This window comes from Capricornis sumatraensis, chromosome 8 (genome assembly GCF_032405125.1).
Source record: "Capricornis sumatraensis isolate serow.1 chromosome 8, serow.2, whole genome shotgun sequence".
NCBI lineage: Eukaryota > Metazoa > Chordata > Mammalia > Artiodactyla > Bovidae > Capricornis > Capricornis sumatraensis.
Genome location: NC_091076.1, coordinates 60,453,524 through 60,475,378, shown reverse-complemented (window position 1 = coordinate 60,475,378; position 21,855 = coordinate 60,453,524). Strand labels below are relative to the sequence as shown.

Here is a 21,855-nt window from a genome sequence, read left to right as displayed (position 1 = left end):
TTATGGCTTACATTTTTACATTTAAATTGACTGGAGTTTCTGTTTACATAACATCTTTTTCTTTTTTTTTTGAGGATGGAAATGGAGTTGTTCGTGGTTACTACTTATCTGTATTTCTGGAACTTTCAGCTGGCTTGCCAGAAACTTCCAAGTAAGACATGCAATTAAGTAACAAACTTTAGTGTGGGTTTACATACCTTCTTAGCATTTTTTTGTTAACTACTTTTGTTGACTAATATATTTCATGTCTGTTAAGATATTATACCAGTATGGAATCTCTGGCATAGTATGTTGGCATAGACTGTCAGTTCTTAAATTATATGGCATTAGGACTCTATAATGTTAAATTTTATTGGGAAATCCAAAGAATTTTTCTTTATATGGGTTTATCTGTTGGTATTTTCTGAATTGGAAATTAAAACAAAAAAATTTCAATTTTTGTTAATTCACTTTAAAGTAATAATAAACCTATTACATATTAGCATGAATAACATTTTCTTGGAGAATAACTTTTTCTAAAGCAAAGTAATACTTGGTGAGAAAACGTATTGTAAAAACCTCTTAATGTATGGCTATTCAGTTTACTGTAATAAGTTGTTTGGGTTGAAGTATATATTTAAAATCTGGCCTGATGGATTTTGAATTTCATACGTAGTTGGGGAGTCTTTTACAGTGCGATACAGTTCACATACCACATGAAAGTGAAAGTGTTAGTTGCGCTGCTGCTGCTAAGTTGTTTCAACTGTGTCCGACTCTGTGCGACCCCATAGGTGGCAGCCCACCAGGCTCCCCCATCCCTGGGATTCTCCAGGCAAGAACACTGGAGTGGGTTGCCATTTCCTTCTCCAGTGCATGAAAGTGGAAAGTGAAAGGGAAGTTGCTCAGTCATGTCCAACTCTTAGTGACCCAAGGACTGCAGCCCACCAGGCTCCTCTGTCCATGGGAGTTTCCAGGCAAGAGTACTGGAATGGGGTGCCATTGCCTTCTCCGAGTTAGCTAGGAGATGAGTTAGTTGCTCACTCATGTCCAGATCTTTGCGACCCCATGGACTGTAGCCCTATAGGCTCCTCTGTCCATGGAATTCTCCAGGCAAGATTGGAGTGGGTAGCCATGCCCTTCTCTAGGGGATCTTCCTGCCATCTGAGCCACCAGGGAACCATACCATAAAGTTCATCTTATAAATAAAAGTGTTGAATTCAGTAGATTTTCATATATTCATTGAGTTCTACAGCTATCACCATATCTAATTTCAGAATATTTTCTTTTTTTTTTCTCTTTAAAATTTTTTGGCCATGCCTCATGGCATGTGGAATCTTAGTTCCCCAACGAGGGAGCAAACCTGTGCTCCGACACTGCAAGCAAAGAATATTAACCACTGCTGCCAGGGAATTCTGCAGAACATTTTCATCACCCCACAAAGCAACACTGTACTTCTTAGCAATCACTTCCCCTTCCCACCCAGTTCCTGGCAGCCCTAATTTACTTTTTGTTAGGGAGGAACACTTTAAAAAGCAGTTTTAGATAATTGTGAATCATTTTTGATATTACCCCAAAACTGAACAAGTGCTTGTTTGTTAAATGTAATTTGTAGCATGAAATCTGGAACCATATCAGTGAATTTTATTTCACTCTGTTACACCATAATCTGTTGGTTTGAATTGAGATATGTGCTTCTAGTTATGGCATAATAGTGATAACCCTTTCGTCTATAACAACCAAAAAGAAAAACATTTTCTAGACACCAGGCCTGAGGCAACAAATGAAAGCAATCCCTGAGAGACAAGAAATAAATCATATCTATGATTGCCTCACTTAACCTTGAGAGAGTTTTCAGGCCATAATACATGGAAGCAGAAATGCAACAGAGTCTGGCTAACACCTTGAGTTGAGGAGACTGTGCTGAGGGTCCAGAAAGACCAGCATACCTACAGTGCAGTGGTCAGAACACCAGAAGAGAGATCTGTACAAAGAACTCCAGAGAAGGGCGTGGCAACCCACTCCAGTGTTCTTGCCTGGAGAATCCCATGGACAGGGGAGCTTGGTGGGCTGTAGTCCATGGGCTCGCAAAGAGTCAGACACAACTCAGTGACTAACACACACTCTTCAAATATTCTGCAGAGTATTGAGTAGGGCCTGCAGGTAAAGAAACCTACCTGAGGCTGGGGGAAGGACCATCTGGAAAGGTTTAGAGGGAGTGGTGCCTGGTGCCTGGTACAGGGCCAGTAATTGTGTGTATGCCTATCACCATAGTGGTAACTTATGATCCATGGGGCATTGAATGAAGTATACAAGATATTTTTGCCTCCCTAGTGGAGAACAGTCCTAGACTGGACATTACTGCAGACCCATCTAACAAATAAAAGCAAGACCTGAAAGAATTGAATTGTTTCCAGGTAACCTAGCAGCAGTCTAGAGCAGAGCTCAAGAAAACTGGTAAGATTACAAAAATATCCAGCACCCAACAAAGTTAAGGTTACATTATCTGTTATTCAGTCAAAGATTAATTGGCATGCAAAGAGGGAGGAAGACATAACCAATACTGAGGAGAGTAATCAGTTGATTTGAGCAAGAACTGTTTTCTGTTTTTTTCAATGTGAGTTATATCTATTGGTATTTTATGAATTAGAAATTAAAACATTTAAAAAATTAATTTACTTATGATAATAAACTAACCGCATTTTTATGAATAATAACTCTTTCTAAAACAAAATAATATTTGATGAGAAAATTTGTATTGTTTTGCATTTTTGGAAATCTTTGTATGGCTTAAAAAGACAACTAGGTTCTCATGTGAGAGTTAGGAGAAAATATTTTTCTCAGTTTTTATGACTACACTCCATCTGTTCAGAAGTTGAATAGAGATATGGAAGATACAGAAAATTAATACTGAACTTACTGAGAATGAACTAACTATATTTGAAATGAAGAACACTGGTTGGCATGAATGACAGATTAGATACTACAGAAGAAAGGATTAATTGATTAATTAAGAAAGGATTAATTAATGAATTAATGGATTTGAAGGCATTAGCTATAGAAACTATTCAAAATGTGAACATAGAGAATAGAATTCCAAAACTATAAAACAACTTTAAGTAGCTTAATGGACAAATATCTGGAGTCCTTGAAGAAGGGGATGGGAAGGAAATAGTAAATACTTTCCAGACTCGATAAAAGCTTCAAGCCCATGGGTCCAGAAGTTAGTGAACTATAAGCACATGAAGCATGAAGGAAACATCAAAGCACATCATAATCAAATTGCTTAAAACCAGTGGTAAACAAAATATCTTTAAACTGTCAGTGAAAAAAAAGTCGTTAAATTTAGAGGCACAGAGGTAAGGGTGAAATCAGGTTTCTCACTGGAAAGAATTCAAGTGAAATGATAATATAGCAACATTTTAAAAAGATTGAAAGAAACTAACATTAACCTAGAATTTTATAATCAGCAAGAATATATTTTAAAAAATACAGTGAAACTAAGACATTTTCAGATCTGAACTATAAGAAATGTTAAAGTACATGCTTCACACAGGGTAATTAATACCAGTTGAACCTCTGAATTTAAACAAAAAAATGAAGAGCACAAGAAATGGAAATTACTTGTGTAAATAAAGTCTTTTTTCTGTTGCTAAAGTAATTTTAAGTGATAATTGACAATATAATAAAAAACAGCATTATATTTTGGGGTTTTTAACATATTTAAAAGCAAAATTCACAACAAAAACAGCTGTATAAAGGCCGAAAGAGGAACTTCCTAGGTGGTCCAGTGGTTAAAATCTGCCTGCCAATCTTGGGGACATGGGTTTGATCCTTGGTCCTGGAAGGTCCTACATGCCACAGAGCAGCTGACCCAGTGCACCACCACCACTGAGCTTACGCTCTAGAGCCGATGAGCCGCAACTGCTGAAGCCTTCACACCTCGAGCACGTGCTCTGCAGCAAGAGAAGCCACCACACGGAGAAGCCTGTGCACAGGAGAAGCCTCTGCTCACTGCAGCTAGAGAGAGCCTGTGTGCAGCAGTGAAGACCCAGTGAAACCAGAAATAAATAATTGTTTTAAAAGGCCAAACGATTAAAGCATGGAAGTATAATGTAAGATTCTGACACTATATGTAAAGTGGTATAATAACAATTAAAGATAGACTGTGATATGTTAAAGATACATACTATCCTATTATTTTTTCTTGCCTCTTGTAACAAATTACCAGGAATTTGGCAGCTTAAAACAACAGAAAACATTTCCCTCACATTTCTGGATACCAGAAACCCAAAAACCATTGCTAGGCCAAAATCAGTTTCAGTAGAGTTGTGCACTAAGGGAGATCTGTTACTTGCTTTTCAGCTTATGCTTACTGCCAGCATTCTTGGGCTTATGACAGTGTCACCCCCATCTCTGCCTTTGGTCACGTTGCCTTACCTTTTATTGTCTGTCAGATCTTCCTCTGCTTTTCTCTTACAGTGACATGGTTACATTTAGGGTGTATGTGGATTTTCCAGGATAGTCCCCTCATCTCAGGATCCTTGGCTTAATTGCAGCTGTGTATTCCTATTCACAGGTTCCGAGAATTAAGATGTCAATACCTTGGGGACACTCTTCAGCCTTCCAAACTATAAATTATAAAGCCACTGCTAAAATGACAGAGATCTTTAGTTTATAAAGCAATGGTGGGGATAAAATTGAAGCAAATCCTAGTTTTAAAGCAGGCAGGAAAAGATAAGTGGTAACAAAACACATATGGGAGGAATACCAAGATGTAAGTGAAGATTGTCAGATTGGCTAGAAAAGCAAAACTCACGTGTATGCCAAACCCAAGAAATATGCATTAAATGTAAAGATATGCCATACTAATCAAAACCAAGTTGGAGATGTTACTTTAATATCCAAGTAGATTTCAAAGGAAAGCATATTACCAGAGATAAAGAAGTTTATTTCATAGTGATAAAAGGATCAGTTAATGAAGAGGACATACAATGATTATAAATATTTCTGTTTATACTCTGGTAACAGATTTTGAAAATGCACAAAGCAAAAACTGATAGAAGTATAAGAAGAAATAGAACTTCTTCTCTCAGTTGATACAGCAGGTAGGCAGAAAATCATCAAGGGTATAGTAAATCTGGATAGCCCTGTCACCCAGCCTGACTTGCTGGACATTTATAGACTCTTTGATCCAACGGTAGCAGAATGCAAATTATTCTTAAGTGTGCACAAAATATTTACCAAGAAAGACCATATTCTGGAATGTAAAATATGTCTGAAAAAATTCAAAAATTTTCAAATCATTCAGGTTTTTTTTTTTACTGTAATGAATTCAATTTAGATGTTTGTAATAGATATTTTAAAAATCTGACATAGTTTGAATAACATACTTCTAAATAACCCCTGGATCCAAGAGGAAATCATAATAGGGTTTTTAAAAGTTTTTTGAAGTGGAGTGAAAACACAGCATACCAGAATTTGTAGCATGTTGCTAAAGCAATAGGTAGGGGAAATTTTATATGACTAAATGCCCATATAAATGAAAAGCAGAAAGGCCTTAAATAAATGTCAGCGTCTCTTAATAAACTAGAAAAAACAAGTTAAATGAAAAGTAAACAGAATAAAAATAGTAACAAAGATAAAAAGTGCAATGAGATAAACACGCAGTAGAGAAAATCATTGAAATCGAAAGGATAACATTTAAAGTCTAACACTGTATAACTGAAGATATATAATAAAGCCATAGAGTATCAGCATAATACATCATATTAGCGTAAGAGACAGATGATCAATGGAATATACAGATCTCCTCCCTGATCCAAAAGTAGAGCAGTTCTCTGAAACCTTTTGTAAGATGAAATGGCATCAAGTGAAGAAACAATTACCTTGAGATATACCTTGCTAACAGATGCACAGAATATAAAAGGATGAAGTATATATGCTTACAGACACAGTTCAAAGCTATGGCAGCTTGATACTGAGATGCTGGGTATAGTTCCTTCCTGGAAGGAGGTTGGTGGTGACACTCTTGCTGCTTGGAGCATGCCTCTGTAATGGCTTGCTACAAGACAAGCACTGAATGCTAGTTTCACTTTTCAGCTGTTTTTTTTTTTTTAAGTGAAATTTTTCTTGGTTAGCAAAAGCAAGTACTAGCGTAGACCCTTTCGTAAAAAGTAAAATGGCGGAAAGAGAACTTTAAAAAAATAGGGGATACCTGTGAAAATTCTAGAAATAAATGCACTTTCATTAGGAAATTAGTGGTTGAAAAAGATGCAAAGACAGTGCTGTGGGGAAGGTGTAATCTTTTCAACAAATTGCTCTTGAATATTTGGATATTCCTATGCAAAAAAATGGAATTCAGATCCATACCTCACACTATATACCTAAACTAACTGAAAATTGATCCTAGACCTAGATTTAAGTTGTAAAATAATAAAACTTGCTGGAGATAGTATATATCTATACTATAGTATAGATAGTAGATATCTATATATCTATATATATATAGTAAAATAATAAAACTCATTGGTGATAACACAGAGGAAATGTACCTTTGTCTTGGGCATTGTTATTTTAGTTAAAATGCAAAAACACAGTCCATAAAAGAAACACATTTTAAAATTAGACTTCATGAGAATTATAAAGTTCTCTTCCTCAGATTACGTGGAATTGTACTGATAATAAATAAACAAGGTCCCTTCCCCATATTAGCAAAAAGTTTGTCCGACACCCATAAAGAAGGTATATACATGACACACTAAGCCTGTGTAAGGTGTTTATGGAATTAGTCATTAGGGAAACAAATTTATCTACAATACAATACTACATGGCCCATTAGAGGAGCTATAATTACAAAGATCATACCACGTGTTGGCAAGAATACAGAGAAATCTGAAGTCTTAGATGTTTCTGATGGGAATATAAAATGATACAATGACTTCTGTAAACAAGTTGGTGCAAACAAGTCATACACTTCTGTATGACTCAGTCAAACCACACTTAGATATTTACCTCAGAGAAAAGGAACTAGACATCCGACAAAGTCTTACAGAAATGTTCGTAGTAACTACATTTTGAATAGCCAAGTAAAATCAACGCTACTGGCCATCAACAGATAAGTAAGCAAATTTTGCTATGGCTAGACAATGAAATAAAACTTAGCAAGAAAAAATAATGAACTATTGACACGTGACAATAGGACTTTTAAATTATTTTAAATGAAAGGAGCCAGACTAAAAAGAGCACATGTAAATGATTCTATTATATAAACCTCTAGAAAAATGCAAACTAATCTGTAGTGATAGTGCAGATGTGTGGTTGCTGAGAGGTGGGGCAGGCTGGGCTGAGGTTGGTTGGACGGTGTAGGGAGAAAGTAAGAGAAGAATTACGCGAGGCAGAGGAGACTCTGGGAATAGTGGATATCTGTTTTGGTTGCTGTACTGGTGATGGTTTTATGGATATATATAAACGTGTCTGACTTACCAATTATACGCTTAAGTTCCACGGCATTAAAACTTTTTGTTTATGGCTGTGCTGTGGGAGGCCTTACAAATAGCTGTGAAAAGAAGAGAGGCGAAAAGCAAAGGAGAAAAGGAAAGATATAAGCATCTGAATGCAGAGTCCCAGAGAATAGCAAGAAGAGATAAGAAAGCCTTCTTCAGCGATCAGTGCAAAGAAATAGAGGAAAACAACAGAATGGGAAAGACTAGAGATCTCTTCAAGAAAATTAGAGATACCAAGGGAACATTTCATGCAAAGATGGTTGCAATAAAGGACAGAAATGGTCTGGACCTAACAGAAGCAGAAGATATTAAGAAGAGGTGGCAAGAATACACAGAAGAACTGTATAAAAAAGATCTTCATGACCCAGATAATCATGATGGTATGATCACTCATCTAGAGCCAGACATCCTGGAATGTGAAGTCAAGTGGGCTTTAGAAAGCATCACTACGAACAAAGCTAGTGGAGGTGATGGAATTCCAATTGAGCTGTTTCAAATCCTGAAAGATGATGCTGTGAAAGTGCTGCACTCAATATGCCAACACATTTGGAAAACTCAGCAGTGGCCACAGGACTGGAAAAGGTCAGTTTTTATTCCAGTCCCAAAGAAAGGCAATGCCAAAGAATGCTCAAACTACCACACAATTGCACTCATCTCACACGCTAGTAAAGTAATGCTCAAAATTCTCCAAGCCAGGCTTTAGCAATACGTGAACCGTGAACTTCCTGATGTTCAAGCTGGTTTTAGAAAAGGCAGAGGAACCAGAGATCGAATTGCCAACATCTGCTGGATCATTGAAAAAGCAAGAGAGTTCCAGAAAAACATCTATTCTGCTTTACTGACTATGCCAAAGCCTTTGACTGTGTGGATCACAATAAACTGGAAAATTCTGAGAGAGATGGGAATACCAGACCACCTGACCTGCCTCTTGAGAAATCTGTATGCAGGTCAGGAAGCAACAGTTAGAACTGGACATGGAACAACAGACTTGTTCCAAATAGGAAAAGGAGTATGTCAAGGCTGTATATTGTCACCCTTCTTATTTAACTTATATGCGTAGTACATCATGAGAAATGCTGGGCTGGAAGAAGCACAAGCTGGAATCAAGATTACCGGGAGAAATATCAATAACCTCAGATCTGCAGATGACACCACCCTTATGGCAGAAAGTGAAGAGGAACTCAAAAGCCTCTTGATGAAAGAGGAGAGTGAAAAAGTTGGCTTAAAGCTCAACATTCAGAAAGCAAAGATCATGGCATCTGGTCCCATCACTTCATGGGAAACAGATGGGGAAACAGTGGAAACAGTGTCAGACTTTATTTTTCTGGGCTCCAAAATCACTGCAGATGGTGACTGCAGCCATGAAATTAAAAGACGCTTACTTCATGGAAGAAAAGTTATGACCAACCTAGATAGCATATTCAAAAGCAGAGACATTACTTTGCCAACTAAGGTCCGTCTAGTCGAGGCCATGGTTTTTCCTGTGGTCATGTATGGATGTGAGACTTGGACTGTGAAAAAAGCTGAGTGCCGAAGAATTGATGCTTTTGAACTGTGGTGTTGGAGAAGACTCTTGCGAGTCCCTTGGCCTGCAAGGAGATCCAACCAGTCCATTCTGAAGGAGATCAGCCCTTGGATTTCTTTGGAAGGAATGATGCTAAAGCTGAAACTCCAGTACTTTGGCCACCTCATGTGAAGAGTTGACTCATTGGAAAAGACTCTGATGCTGGGAGGGATTGGGGGCAGGAGGAGAAGGAGACAACAGAGGATGAGATGGCTGGATGGCATCACTGACTCGATGAACGTGAATCTGAGTGAACTCTGGGAGTTGGTGATGGACAGGGAGACCTGGGGTGCTGCGATTCATGGGGTCGAAAAGAGTCGGACACGACTGAGCGACTGAACTGAACTGTGTCTTCGCTGCTGCGCAGGCTTTTTCTCTAGTTGTGGTGGGCGGGGCTCCTCTCTCTGTGCCTTGTGCAGGCTTCTCATTGTGGTGGTTTCTTTTGAGGTAGAGCCTGAGCTCTAGGGTGTGGGCTTCAATAGTTGCAGCTTGCGATCTCAGGCACTCAACAGTTGTGGCTCGCAGGTTTAGTTGCTCCGCCACATATGGTATCCTCCTGGACCAGGGACCGAACCTGTATCCTCTGCATTGCAAGTTGGATTCTCAACCACTGGACCACCAGAAAAGGCCCATTCCATTAAAACTTTTATTCAGAAAAACATTTAAAACTTTATTGGCCTGTCTTATACTTTGCATGGATCTTTTACTCATGTGTGACTTTGTAACACCATGGGTTAATCATTTAGAAAATAATGGTTTACTAAATACAGTTGATACATTTCATTATGCAGTATCAGTCACATTCATTGATACCACCGTTTTCATAATAAAAGTCTTAAAGTATTGAAAAGCTTTTAAGTTCATGTGGTGCATACAAGTTTTCCAAGATTATGGTTTTTTTTTTTTTTTAATTGAAAGTGTGTTTTATCACTGGCAGTTCTTTTCCTTATTTTGGTCCAGAACATGTCTGCTGGGTATCTACAACCGAATAACTATTGTTTATCAGTTTTTTCTGTTTGTTTCACAAAAATAGTGACTGATCTTGGAACTCAGTTGAACAAAGTGATGTTTTCCAAGGCATCCATTGTAGCATAAGTACTTAATGTATGTTTCCCATTTGTGACACCAAGTGTTGAAGTTTAATAACATTTGTCATTTTTACTACTTCTTCAAAGATATTTTTGAGAGACATTGAATTTTTTTTTCCCACCTGAAAATATGTAGCAGTGCATAATATGATTACTGGTACATTTTAACTACCATTGCTTTTGCACCATTAGTGAAAATGTCAAACACAGTGAAAAAGGCAAATAACATCTTAGCATTATTACAAAGATTGGTTTTGTCTTTTTGGATTGCTGAAAGAATCATAGGAACTGACCCCCAGTAGCACAACCTCCGACATAGACTACCTTAATGTAGAATATTCTTGCCACCACTCGTGAGTCAAGCTATGAATAAAGCTGGTAGTATAGAAAGGATTCTGGCCTCTGAGTTGTAACTATCAATATGTTTTAGTCGTAACTCTGTCCCAAATCTGTGATCTGAAGCAGTGGACTGTTGCTGTTGGACCTGTATTGTTGCTATAACAGCTGACATCTGCTGAGTATATACTCTGTGCTCTGCACTTTGCTTTCTATAACTCATTTTGCTTTACTCCCACCTCATGTGCTGTCACTGCTATTATCACTCCCATTTTACAGGTGGAAGTATAACAGCCAAGTTACTCACTTAAGTTCAGCATTGTTAAAATGATATCTGTTTAACATAGATTTTTCTCTCTCTTTGTTCTTAACCACCAAATTTGTCATTGGCAGGTGGTTGATCATGGACAGAATTATAAGAAGTTTAGTGATTATAGGATTTTGTTCATAACCCTGTTGCTACCATTAATCTTGGTTCTCTTCTTGTCTCTTGACTATTTTCTAATCTGTATATAGGCATAACTCAGATATTGCAGGTTTGGTTCTAGACCACTGCAATAAAGCAAGTCACATAAAAGTTAGGTTTATAGTCTATTAAGTGTGTGATAGTATTATGTCTCAGAAAACAGTATACATATCTAATTTAAAATACTTTATTTCTATAAAATGCAAACCATCACTGAGTCATCAGTGGGTCATAATTCTTTGCTGGTGGAAGGTTTTGCCTTGATATTTGGTGGCTGCTGTCTGATCAGGGTAGTCATTGCTAAAGGCTAGAGTGGGTGTAGCAACTTCCTTAAATAAGGTAACAGTGAAGTTTGCAGCATTGATTGACCTATCCTCTCATGTGTGGTTTCTCTGTAGAATGCAGTGCTGTTTGATAGCATTTTACTCACAGTAGAACTTGTTTCAGATTTGGAGTCAATCCTCTCAAATCCTGACTTGACTGCTTTATCAACTGTTGCTGCCTGACTTTGTTGTGACCCTGTGGATTATAGCCTGCCATGCTCCTCTGTGCATGGGATTTTCCTGGCAAGAATACTAGAGTGGATTGCCATTTCCTTCACCAGTGTTTTATCAACTAAATTTATGTAGTATTCTAAATCCTTTGTTATCATTTCAACAACCTTCACAGTATCTTTACCTGGAATAGGTTGTGTCTCAAGAAACCTTTTTATCCCCTCATTCATAGAAAGCAGCTCCTCATCCATTACGGGTTTATGGAGATGGTAGCAGTTCAGTCACATCTTCAGGCTCTACTTCTGACTCTAATTCTCTTGCTGTTTCTGCCATGTCTGCAGTTGCTTCCTCCACTGAGATCTTCAACCCCTTAAAGTCGTTTGTGAGGTTTGGAGTCAAGTTCTTTCAAAGTCCTCTTAATGTTGATTTTTCCAACCTCTTTCCACAAATCATGAATGGTCTTTTTGGCGTCTAGAATGGTTAATCCTTTCCAGGTTTTCAGTTTACTTTGCCTGGATCCATCAGAGCAATTACTACAGCAGTTATTGCCTTATGAAATATATTCCTTAATTAATAAGGGTGAAAGTGAAGTCACTCAGTCGTGTCTGACTCTTTGTGACCCCATGGACTGTAGCCTACCAAGCTCCTCTGTCCATGGGATTCTCCAGGCAAGAATACTGGAGTGTGTTGCCATTTCCTTCTCCAGGGGATCTTCCCGACCCAGGGATTGAACCAGGGTTTCCCACGTTGGAGCCAGACGCTTTAACCTCTGAGCCATCAGGTTGAAAGTCAAAATTACTCCTTATCTGTGGGCTGCAGAATGGATGTGTGTGAGCAGGCCTGAAAGCAACATTAATTTTGTACATCTCCATCGGAGCTCTTGGGTGGCCAGGTGCATTGTCAATGAGCAGTGATACTTTGCAAAAAGGTTTTTTTTTTTCTTTTTTTTTCCAGAGCAGTAAATCTCAACAGTGTATTTAAAATATTCAGTTAACCACAGGTAGAGAGATGGGTTGTCCTAAGGCTTTGTTCTTTTTATAGAGCAAAGGCAGAGTAAGTTTAGCATAGTTCTTAAGGGCTCTAGGGTTTTCAGAATGGTAAATGAGCATTAGCTTCAACTTAAAGTCACCAGCTACATTAGCTCCTGACAAAACTCAGCCTGTTCTTGGATACTTTGAAGCGAGACATTACTTCTGGATAGCTTGCTGCAGCTTCGATACCAGCTTCCGCTTTTATGCTATGAAGACAGCTTCGTTCCTTCAACCTCAGCAAGCAGCCTCTGGTAGCTTTAAACTTTTCTTCTACTGCTTCTTCGTCTCTCTCAGCCTTTGTGGAATTGAGACTTAGGACCTTGCTGTGGATTAGGCTTTGGCTTAGGGGAATGTTGTAGCTTGTTTGTTCTTCTATCTGGACCACTAAAACTTTCTCCATGTCATCAGTGATACTGTTTAGCTTTTTAAATTGTGTGTTCACTGGAGTAACGCTTTCAACTTCCTGTAAGAATTTTTCCTTTGCATTCGTAGCTTGGCCAACTGTTTGACACAAGTGGCCTAGCTTTCAGCCTCTCTTGGCTTTCAACATGTCTTCCTCACTAACCTTAATCATTTCTAGCTTTTGATTTAAAATAAGACGTGAGTTTTTCTTTCAGATGTGAGTTTTTCTTTCACTTGAACATTTAAAGGCCATTAATTTGTTTAATTTCAGTATTGTTATGTCTCAGGAATAGGGAGGCCTAAGAGAAGGAAAGAAATTGGGGAGGAGGGCAGGGAAGACAGATGCCAATAGGTAAAACAGTCAGAACATACTGTTTATCAGTTAAGTTTGTTGTTGGATATGGTTTGTGGCACCCCAAAACAATTCCATCAGAGGTCACTGGTCACAGATCATGATTACAGATATAACAATAATAATGTAAAAGTTTGAAAGATTGTGAGAATTACAAACTATGACATAGACATGAAGTGACTAAATGCTGTTGGAAAAGTGGAGCCAAATAGACTTGCTTGATGCAAGGTTGCCACAAACCTTCAATGTGTAACAGTGTTACACACTGAAGTACAAAAAACCAAAAGCACAATAAAACAAGGTGTGTCTGTACCTGTGTTTCTTACCTTCCTAAGATTCTCCTGTTGCTGATAGGTAGATTTTGTGACATTTCTGTTGCTTTTGGTGCTGGTTTTATTTTGGATGCTTTTATTGTTGATATAGTACTTTGGCCACCTCATGCGAAGAGTTGACTCATTGGAAAAGACTCTGATACTGGGAGGGATTGGGGGCAAGAGGAGAAGGGGACAACAGAGGATGAGATGGCTGGATGGCATCACGGACTCGATGGACATGAGTTTGAGTGAACTCTGGGAGATGGTGATGAACAGAGAGGCCTGGCGTGCTGTGATCATGGGGTCGCAGAGAGTGACATGACTGAGCAACTGAACTGAACTGATTGTTGATATATACACTTAAGGAACTTTAAGTTTGCATTATAATTAGTAGTAATATTATCAGTGATAATGAAATACTATCATTCAGGATACTAAGGTTTAAGATTAGAATTGTGTATTTGCTAGATATTATCTGAATACCTTAATGAGAATGTTCTGTTTGGATAAAAACAGACATCTTATCATTGGGTTTTTTTTTTTTTTTTCTTTTCTTTTTTTGGCTGTGCTATGCAGCATGTGCTGCTGCACTCAATATGCCAGCAAATTTGGAAAACTCAAGTGGCCACAGGACTGGAAAAGGTCAGTTTGCATCTCAATCCCAAAGAAAAGCAATGCCAAAGAATGCTCAAACTACTGCATAATTGCCCTCATCTCACACACTAGCAAAATAATGCTCAAAATTTTCCAAGCCAGGCTTTAATAGTATGAGAACCGTGAACTTCCAGACGTTCAAGCTGGTTTTAGAAAAGGCAGAGGAACCAGAGATCAAATTGCCAACATCCGTTGGATCATCGAAAAAGTGAGAGAGTTCCAGAAAAACATCTACTTCTGCTTTATCGACTCTGCCAAAGCCTTTGACTTTGTGGATCACAAGAAACTGCAAAATTCTTCAAGAGATGGGAATACCAGATCACCTTACCTACCTCCTGAGAAATCTTTATGCAGGTCAGGAAGCCACAGTTAGAACTGGACGTGGAACAAGAGACTCATTCCAAATCGGGAAAGGAGTACATCAAGGCTGTATATTGTCTCCCTGCTTATTTAACTTCTATGAGGAGTACATCATGAGAAATGCTGGGCTGGAAGAAGCACAAACTGGAATCAAGTTTGCTGGGAGAAATATCAGTAACCTCAGATATACAGATGACACCACCCTAGTGGCAGAAAGCAAAGAAGAACTAAAGAGCCTATTGATGAAAATGAAAGAGGAGAGTGAAGAAGCTGGCTTAAAGCTCAACATTCAGAAAACTAAGATCATGGCATCCGGTCCCATCACTTCATAGCAAGTAAATGGGAAACAACTGAAACAGAGACTTTATTTTTTGGGCTCCAAAATCACTTCAGATAGTGACTGCAGCCATGAAATTGAAAGACGCTTACTCCTTGGAAGAATCTAGACAGCATAGCTATGACCAATCTAGACAGCATATTAAAAAGTAGAGACATTACTTTGCCAACAAAGATCCGTCTAGTCAAAGCTGTGGTTTTCCCAGTGGTCATTTATGGTTGTGAGAGTCAGAGTATAAGGAAAACTGAGCGCCAAAGACTTGATGCTTTTGAACTGTGGTGCTGGAGAAAACTCTTGAGAGTCCCTTGGACTGCAAGGAGATCCAACCAGTCCATCCTAAAGGAAATCAGTCCTGAATATTCACTGGAAGGACTGATGCTGAAGCTGAAACTCCAATACTTTGGCCACCTGATGCGAAGAACTGACTCATTGGAAAAGACCCTGATGCTGGCAAAAATTGAAGGCAAAAGGAGAAGGGAATGACAGGATGAGATGGCTGGATGGCATCACTGCCTCAATGGACATGAGTTTGAGTAAGCTCTGGGAGTTGGTGATAGACAGGGAGGCCTGGCGTGCTGCAGTCGAAGGGGTTGCAAAGAGTCGGACATGATTGAGCAACCAAACTGACTAACTGATGCAGCGTATAGGTTCTTAGTTCCCCGAAGAGGGATTGAACCTGCTTCCTCATCCGTGAAAGCGCAGAGTCCTAACCCGGGCCACTAGGAATTTCCCTTATCTGTTAATTCTCTTTAACAGTCCAGTAAGCCTAGAGAAAAGTTTTGAATACTTTTTAAATTAATTATTGAAACATCATTCAATTATGGGATTGAGAGTTTAGCAGTGAGGTAGTTTAACTGTCAGAATATGAAGTAAAAATATAAATCATTGTATTATCTAGTAGATTTTAATAACACCTAGGATGCTGTAGAAGTACCTTGATAATTTCATTGTATGTAAATATCTCTTTTCCTGTGTGTGTTTTCATAAACCTGTCTTGGCTTTAGAGGAAATTTACATGTGAGTGACACCCTCAAATTGGCTGTTAAACAGTATTTACTGAGCTGACTTGTCTTAGAGAAGGAAATTTCTTTGAGTTGCTTAAGAAAAGAATAGAACTTTCCCTTGGGGAGTAATACTAATGAGACTAAAATTTTAAGTTAATGATTGTTCAGTTCACTCAGACTTTCAATTTGATAAAAGAAAGGAATTTAAGGTGGAATATTCAAATTTGAGGTTTTAGTTTTATCTAAGATTAATGTTGAGTTGCTTTATAAATAATATAGCTTGGATTAATTGCTATATATAAGAGAAACATAGGTGTATATCTGTCATAATTTTAAATAACTAATACAAGGACTTCCCTGGTGATCTAGTGGCCAAGACTCTGCTGCCATGCAGGGGACCCAGGGTCAATCCCTGGTTAGGGAACTATAGTAGATCCTACATCCTGCAACTAAAACCTGCCCACCCAAATAAATACTCTTTTTTTTAAAGAGAGAACTAATGCAGATAAAAGAATGATCTTTTTTAAAATACTATATGCTTTTTCACATAATAAACTAATTTTTCAAAACTTGTTTTATATTGATTTTAAACTTAACACCTGTCTTGATCCTGGATGTATTTAACCATCTGCATGAATGTCTTTCTCCCTAGATTGTCAATGTTCTTGGTTGTTTCGCTATGAATTTTGAGGTTTTAACTACTCATTTTAAAAGTAGAAGTAAATTTTACTTTTTGAGATGAAATTCATATATAAAGCATTTTTAAATACACAGTTCAGTCACCACCTCTCTCTAATTTCAGAATGTTTTCATCATCTCAGAACACCTTGTACCCATCCTTTCCTTCTCTCAATCCTAGATAAGTACTATTCTGGATATTTCATATAAAACTTCATACAATTTGGGATCTTTTATATTTGATGTCTATTTAGTTATTATTAGCATAGTGTTTACAGGGTTCACCCAGTGTTTAAGCATCAAAACTTCGTTCTTTATATGGCTGAACAATATTCCATTGTATGTATATACTTCAATTTGTTTATACATGCATCTGTTAATAGACACATGGATTGTTTCCGTCTTTTGGCTATTATGAGTAATCCTGCTATAAATATTTCAGGTGCAAGTTTTTATATGGTCATAGGTTTTCATTTCTTTTGAATATATAGCAATAGTGGAATTGCTAGGTTATATGGTAATTCTGTATTTTTATTTTATTTTTAAATTTAATTTATTTTTTTGTTTTTAATATAAATTTATTTATTTTAATTGGAGGCTAATTACTTTACAATATTGTCTTGATTTTACCACACATCAGCATGAATCCGCCATGGGTATACATGTGTTCCCCATCCTGAACCCCTCTCCCTCCCCGTACCATCCCTCTGGGTCGTCCCAGTGCATCAGCCCCAAGCATCCTGTATCCTGCATTGAACCTGGACTGGTGATTCATTTCATATGTGATATTATACATGTTTCAATGCCATTCTCCCAAATCATCCCACCCTCTCCCTCTCCCACAGCGTCCAAAAGACTGTTCTATACATCTGTGTCTCTTTTGCTGTCTCGCATACAGGGTTATCGTTACCATCTTTCTAAATTCCATATATATGCGTTAGTATACTGTATTGGTGTTTTTCTTTCTGGCTTACAGCACTCTGTATAATAAGGCTCTAGTTTCATCCACCTCATTAGAACTGATTCAAATGTATTCTTTTTAATGGCTAAGTAATACTCCATTGTGTATGTATACCACAGCTTTCTTATCCATTCATCTGCTGATGGACATGTAGGTTGCTTCCATGTCCTGGCTATTATAAACAGTGCTGCGATGAACACTGGGGTACACGTGTCTCTTTCAATTCTGGTTTCCTCAGTGTGTATGCCCAGCAGTGGGCTTGCTGGGTCATAAGGCAATTCTATTTCCAGTTTTTTAAGGAATCTCCACACTGTTCTCCATAGTGGCTGTACTAGTTTGCATTCCCACCAACAGTGTAAGAGGGTTCCCTTTTTTTCACACCCTCTCCAGCATTTATTGCTTGTAGACTTTTGGATCGCAGCCATTCTGACTGGTGTGAAATGGTACCTCACTGTGGTTTTGATTTGCCTTTCTCTGATAATGAGTGATGTTGAGCATCTTTTCATGTGTTTGTTAGCCATCTGTATGTCTTCTTTGGAGAAATGTATATTTAGTTCTTTGGCCCATTTTTTAATTGAGTTGTTTATTTTTCTGGAATTAAGTTTCAGGAGTTGCTTGTATATTTTTGAGATTAGTTGTTTGTCGGTTGCTTCATTTGCTATTATGTTCTCCCATCTGAAGACTGTCTTTTCACCTTGCTTATAGTTTCCTTTGTTGTGCAGAAGCTTTTAATTTTAATTAGGTCCCATTTGTTTATTTTTGCTCTTATTTCCAGTATTCTGGGAGGTGGGTCATAGAGGATCTTGCTGTGATTTATAATTCTATAGTTTTAACATTTTGAGGAATTGCCAAACTGTTTTTTACAGTGGCTGCATTATTTCCCATTTTTAGATTATATTTTATAGGCATCCTAGTGAATTTGAAGTGGTATCTCATTGTGATTTTGACCTGCATTTCCTTAATGACTGGTGAGATTGAGCATCTTTTCATGTTTTGTTTTGTTTTTTCCATTTGTATATATTCTTTGGAGATGTCTATTCAAGTTCATTGTTCATTTTTAAAATAGGTTGCTTCTCTCTTAATTGCTGAGTTCCAAGAATCCTCTATGTATTTTTATACTAAATCCTTATCAGACATGTGATCTGAAAACTTTCTTCCATTCTGTGAGTTGTCTTTTCAGTTTCTTGATAATGTTCTCTGATGCACAAAAATTTTAAATTTTTGTGGAGTCCAAGTTACCTATTTGTTGCTCACGCTTTGGAGTCAAGTCCCCGAATCCATTGCCATTCGAATTCATGAGTATTTACCCCTGTATTTTCTTCTCTAAGAGTTTTATATTAGCCCTCGTATTTGGGTCATTGATCTGTTTGGAGTTCATTTTTGTGTATGAAATTAGAAAGTTGTATATGAAATATATATAAAATTTGCCTGTAACAATCAGATTTCTTAATGCCATTTGTTTTTTTGTTGTTATTGTTTTTGATTTGTGGGGGAGTTGTTTGTTTTGTTTCTTGGCTTCACTGAGCAATTTTTGGGATCCCAGTTCCCTGGCCAGGGACTGAACCCAGCAAAAGCCTCGTCTCCCAACCACTGGACCACCAAGGAAATCCGTCAACATGATCTGTTGAGGAAGCTTTCCTTTCCCTATTGAATCATCATAGAACCTTTATAAAATATCAGTTGCACATAGGTATTGGAGTTTATTTTTAGACATTTAGTGTCAACCCTTGTTGGTGAGAGCTGGCCTCACAGCTGCAATATCTAGACAGACAAAATAGCACAGCTTTTGCATTAGTTTGTGCCATCAATCTGTTAATAATACACTGTGAGAGATACTAATATAAAAGTCATTTGACAGTACTTAAGTACAGTTGACCATTGAACAACGCAGGGGTTAGGGTTACCAGTCCTCTGCAGAGTCAAACATCTGCATGTAACTTTTAATTGGTCCTTCCTTTCCTGGGTTCCTCTGTATCCACAGTTCCACATTCTCGGATTCAAACAACCACAGGTGGAATAGTGCTGTAGTATTTACTATTAAAAAAAATTCACATTTAAGTGGACCAGTACAGTTCAAACCTGTGTTGTTCAAGGGTCAACTGTATTTACATTGCTTTGTAGGTAAAGAACTGTGATTTTTTCTTTTGCCCTTTGCAAGCAGAAATAGCAGACTAAGGTATTGGGTTTTGTTTTAAAAGTTTATCTCCACCAAAAAGGAGAAGCTTTGTGGCTACTGTTGGATGTTCCTTCTGATGATCTTTTTTCACTTTTTGCTCTTGCAATAACAGTACTTTTGGAGTAAAAGTGAGTTTGAAGACTTGAAAGTTTTGTGCTATTTAAGATATGGAAGTCTAAATGTACTGGCTTTCCCCCGTAATACTATTTTCTACTAGAAAATTGTATAGGCTTGAGTTTCTCAATGTACAGCTAATTTATGATAAATTAAATTAGGAAAATACAGTATTCAAATTTTATTGTTTATTTTAAAACTGTTTTGTGATACATGTCAAAGAAAGGTAGAATATTGTGAGGAAGCAGTAGGTATTGGATATATGGAAAAATACATAGTGTTGCTAAAATGTGTAACTTTTAAAGTACTGTTTTATACAAAGTTTACTCATTTTCTAAGGTGGTACCTGCTGTAACGGTAAACACTTTGAAAGAGGGGGAAAGGACCTAGTGCCAGTTATGTTGTCATAATTCCATTCATAATACTGTCATCATGATCCTTTATATATACATGCAGCTGTGTACCTAAGTTTCTTCTTAGGTACTTAATGACCTTGATGTTTTTATGTCTCTTATTCTTGCTTTAGTAACTCTATATTAATAGTCTGTTTTCAATTTTAGATATGAGTATCGTGTAGAGATGGTTCATCAATCCTGCAATGATCCTACCAAAAATATCATTCGAGAATTTGCATCTGACTTTGAAGTTGGAGAATGCTGGGGTTATAATAGATTTTTCCGTTTGGACTTACTTGCAAATGAAGGATACTTGAATCGACAGAATGATACAGTGATTTTAAGGTAATAGGAAGCATTTGTATTTTGGCATGTATCACAGGGAATAATGTCATCAGAACTTTAAAGTCTTCACTTAACCAAGATGAATATTGTAATCTACACTAACTGTAACCCTACCATGTTCTTACCCATTTAATTTCAGAAGTCCTGTGTGGTCAGTGAATAAGCTAGTGAGAAATAACCTTTAGTTAGTAATTCCATAAAAGATGGACTTACCGGGCGGCTCAGCAGTAAAGAATCTGCCTGTAATGCAGGAGACCTGGGTTCAGTCCCTGGGTCGGAAAGATCCTGAGGAGGAGGGAATGGCAACCCACTCTAGTATTCTTGCCTGGAGAATCCCATGCACTGAGGAGCCTGGCAGGCTACAGTCCATAGGGTTGCAGAGTTACACACGTCTGAAGCAACGGAGCTTGCTCACTCTCCATAAAGAGTAAACTACTATTTCCAATAAACATGGTAATGTCCCATCTATCTGTTGAAATTCTCGCAGCCTCACCATTTGGAAATTCAAGAATAGCATGAGATCAAGTAATTCCCCCACCCCCCCACTGGAAATTGTATATTGCGTTTGGATGGCAGGCTTTGTAAGCTTAGTTTCACAAAAACAGTTTCAGTTTCTAGATGATAGCAAATTAAAAGTAAGGGAATACAGATGAAAATAAGCTAAGAGTTGGTAGTTGATGTGTCATTTACAATAAAGGACAGAATATAAGCAGGGACTGTAGAATTACAACAGCCCTGTTTAATATTGAGGTACTTTTATAATTCAGTTTTGGGGCATCATTATACCCAATTTTAATTTGATGATCAAAATGAGAGCTGCTGCTGCTGCTGCTGCTAAGTCGCTTCAGTCGTGTCTGACTCTGTGCGACCCCATAGACGGCAGCCCACCAGGCTCCCCTGTCCCTGGGATTCTCCAGGCAAGAACACTGGAGTGGGTTGCCATTTCCTTCTCCAATGCATGAAAGTGAAAAGTGAAAGTGAAGTCGCTCAGTCGTGTCCGACTCTTCGCGACTCCATGGACTGCAGCCTACCAGGCTCCTCCGTCCATGGAATTTTCCAGGCAAGAGTACTGGAGTTTGAGTAGTAAAAAAAGAAATTCAAATATGTTTTGAACTGAGATGTTTCAGAGTGTTTAACAGTTTAAGTTTCCATCAAATAATTTTAAAAGCTCTTTTTTCCTTAAAAGAGATTCAATAAGTTCTTAAATTTTATTTCTTTTGATTTCTTTTCCTTGAGTATGCTGGATGAGTTGCTGTTATAGCAGCCTTTACTATTATGTGTTCTTCATAACTTTTTTAGAAGA

The 21,855-nt window shown here is 37.8% G+C and overlaps 1 protein-coding gene across 4 annotated transcripts in view; it reads left to right on the top strand.

The window, feature by feature from the left end:
• Positions 1–21,855, top strand: part of TRIM37 (tripartite motif containing 37) — a 141,258-nt gene that overhangs the window by 52,995 nt on the left and 66,408 nt on the right. For all 4 annotated transcript variants that reach the window (XM_068976307.1, XM_068976308.1, XM_068976306.1 and 1 more), the window contains 2 exons: positions 75–151; positions 20,373–20,552. In XM_068976307.1, the coding sequence (XP_068832408.1) occupies positions 75–151; positions 20,373–20,552 (257 nt within the window). The remainder of the gene's footprint in view (positions 1–74; positions 152–20,372; positions 20,553–21,855) is intronic.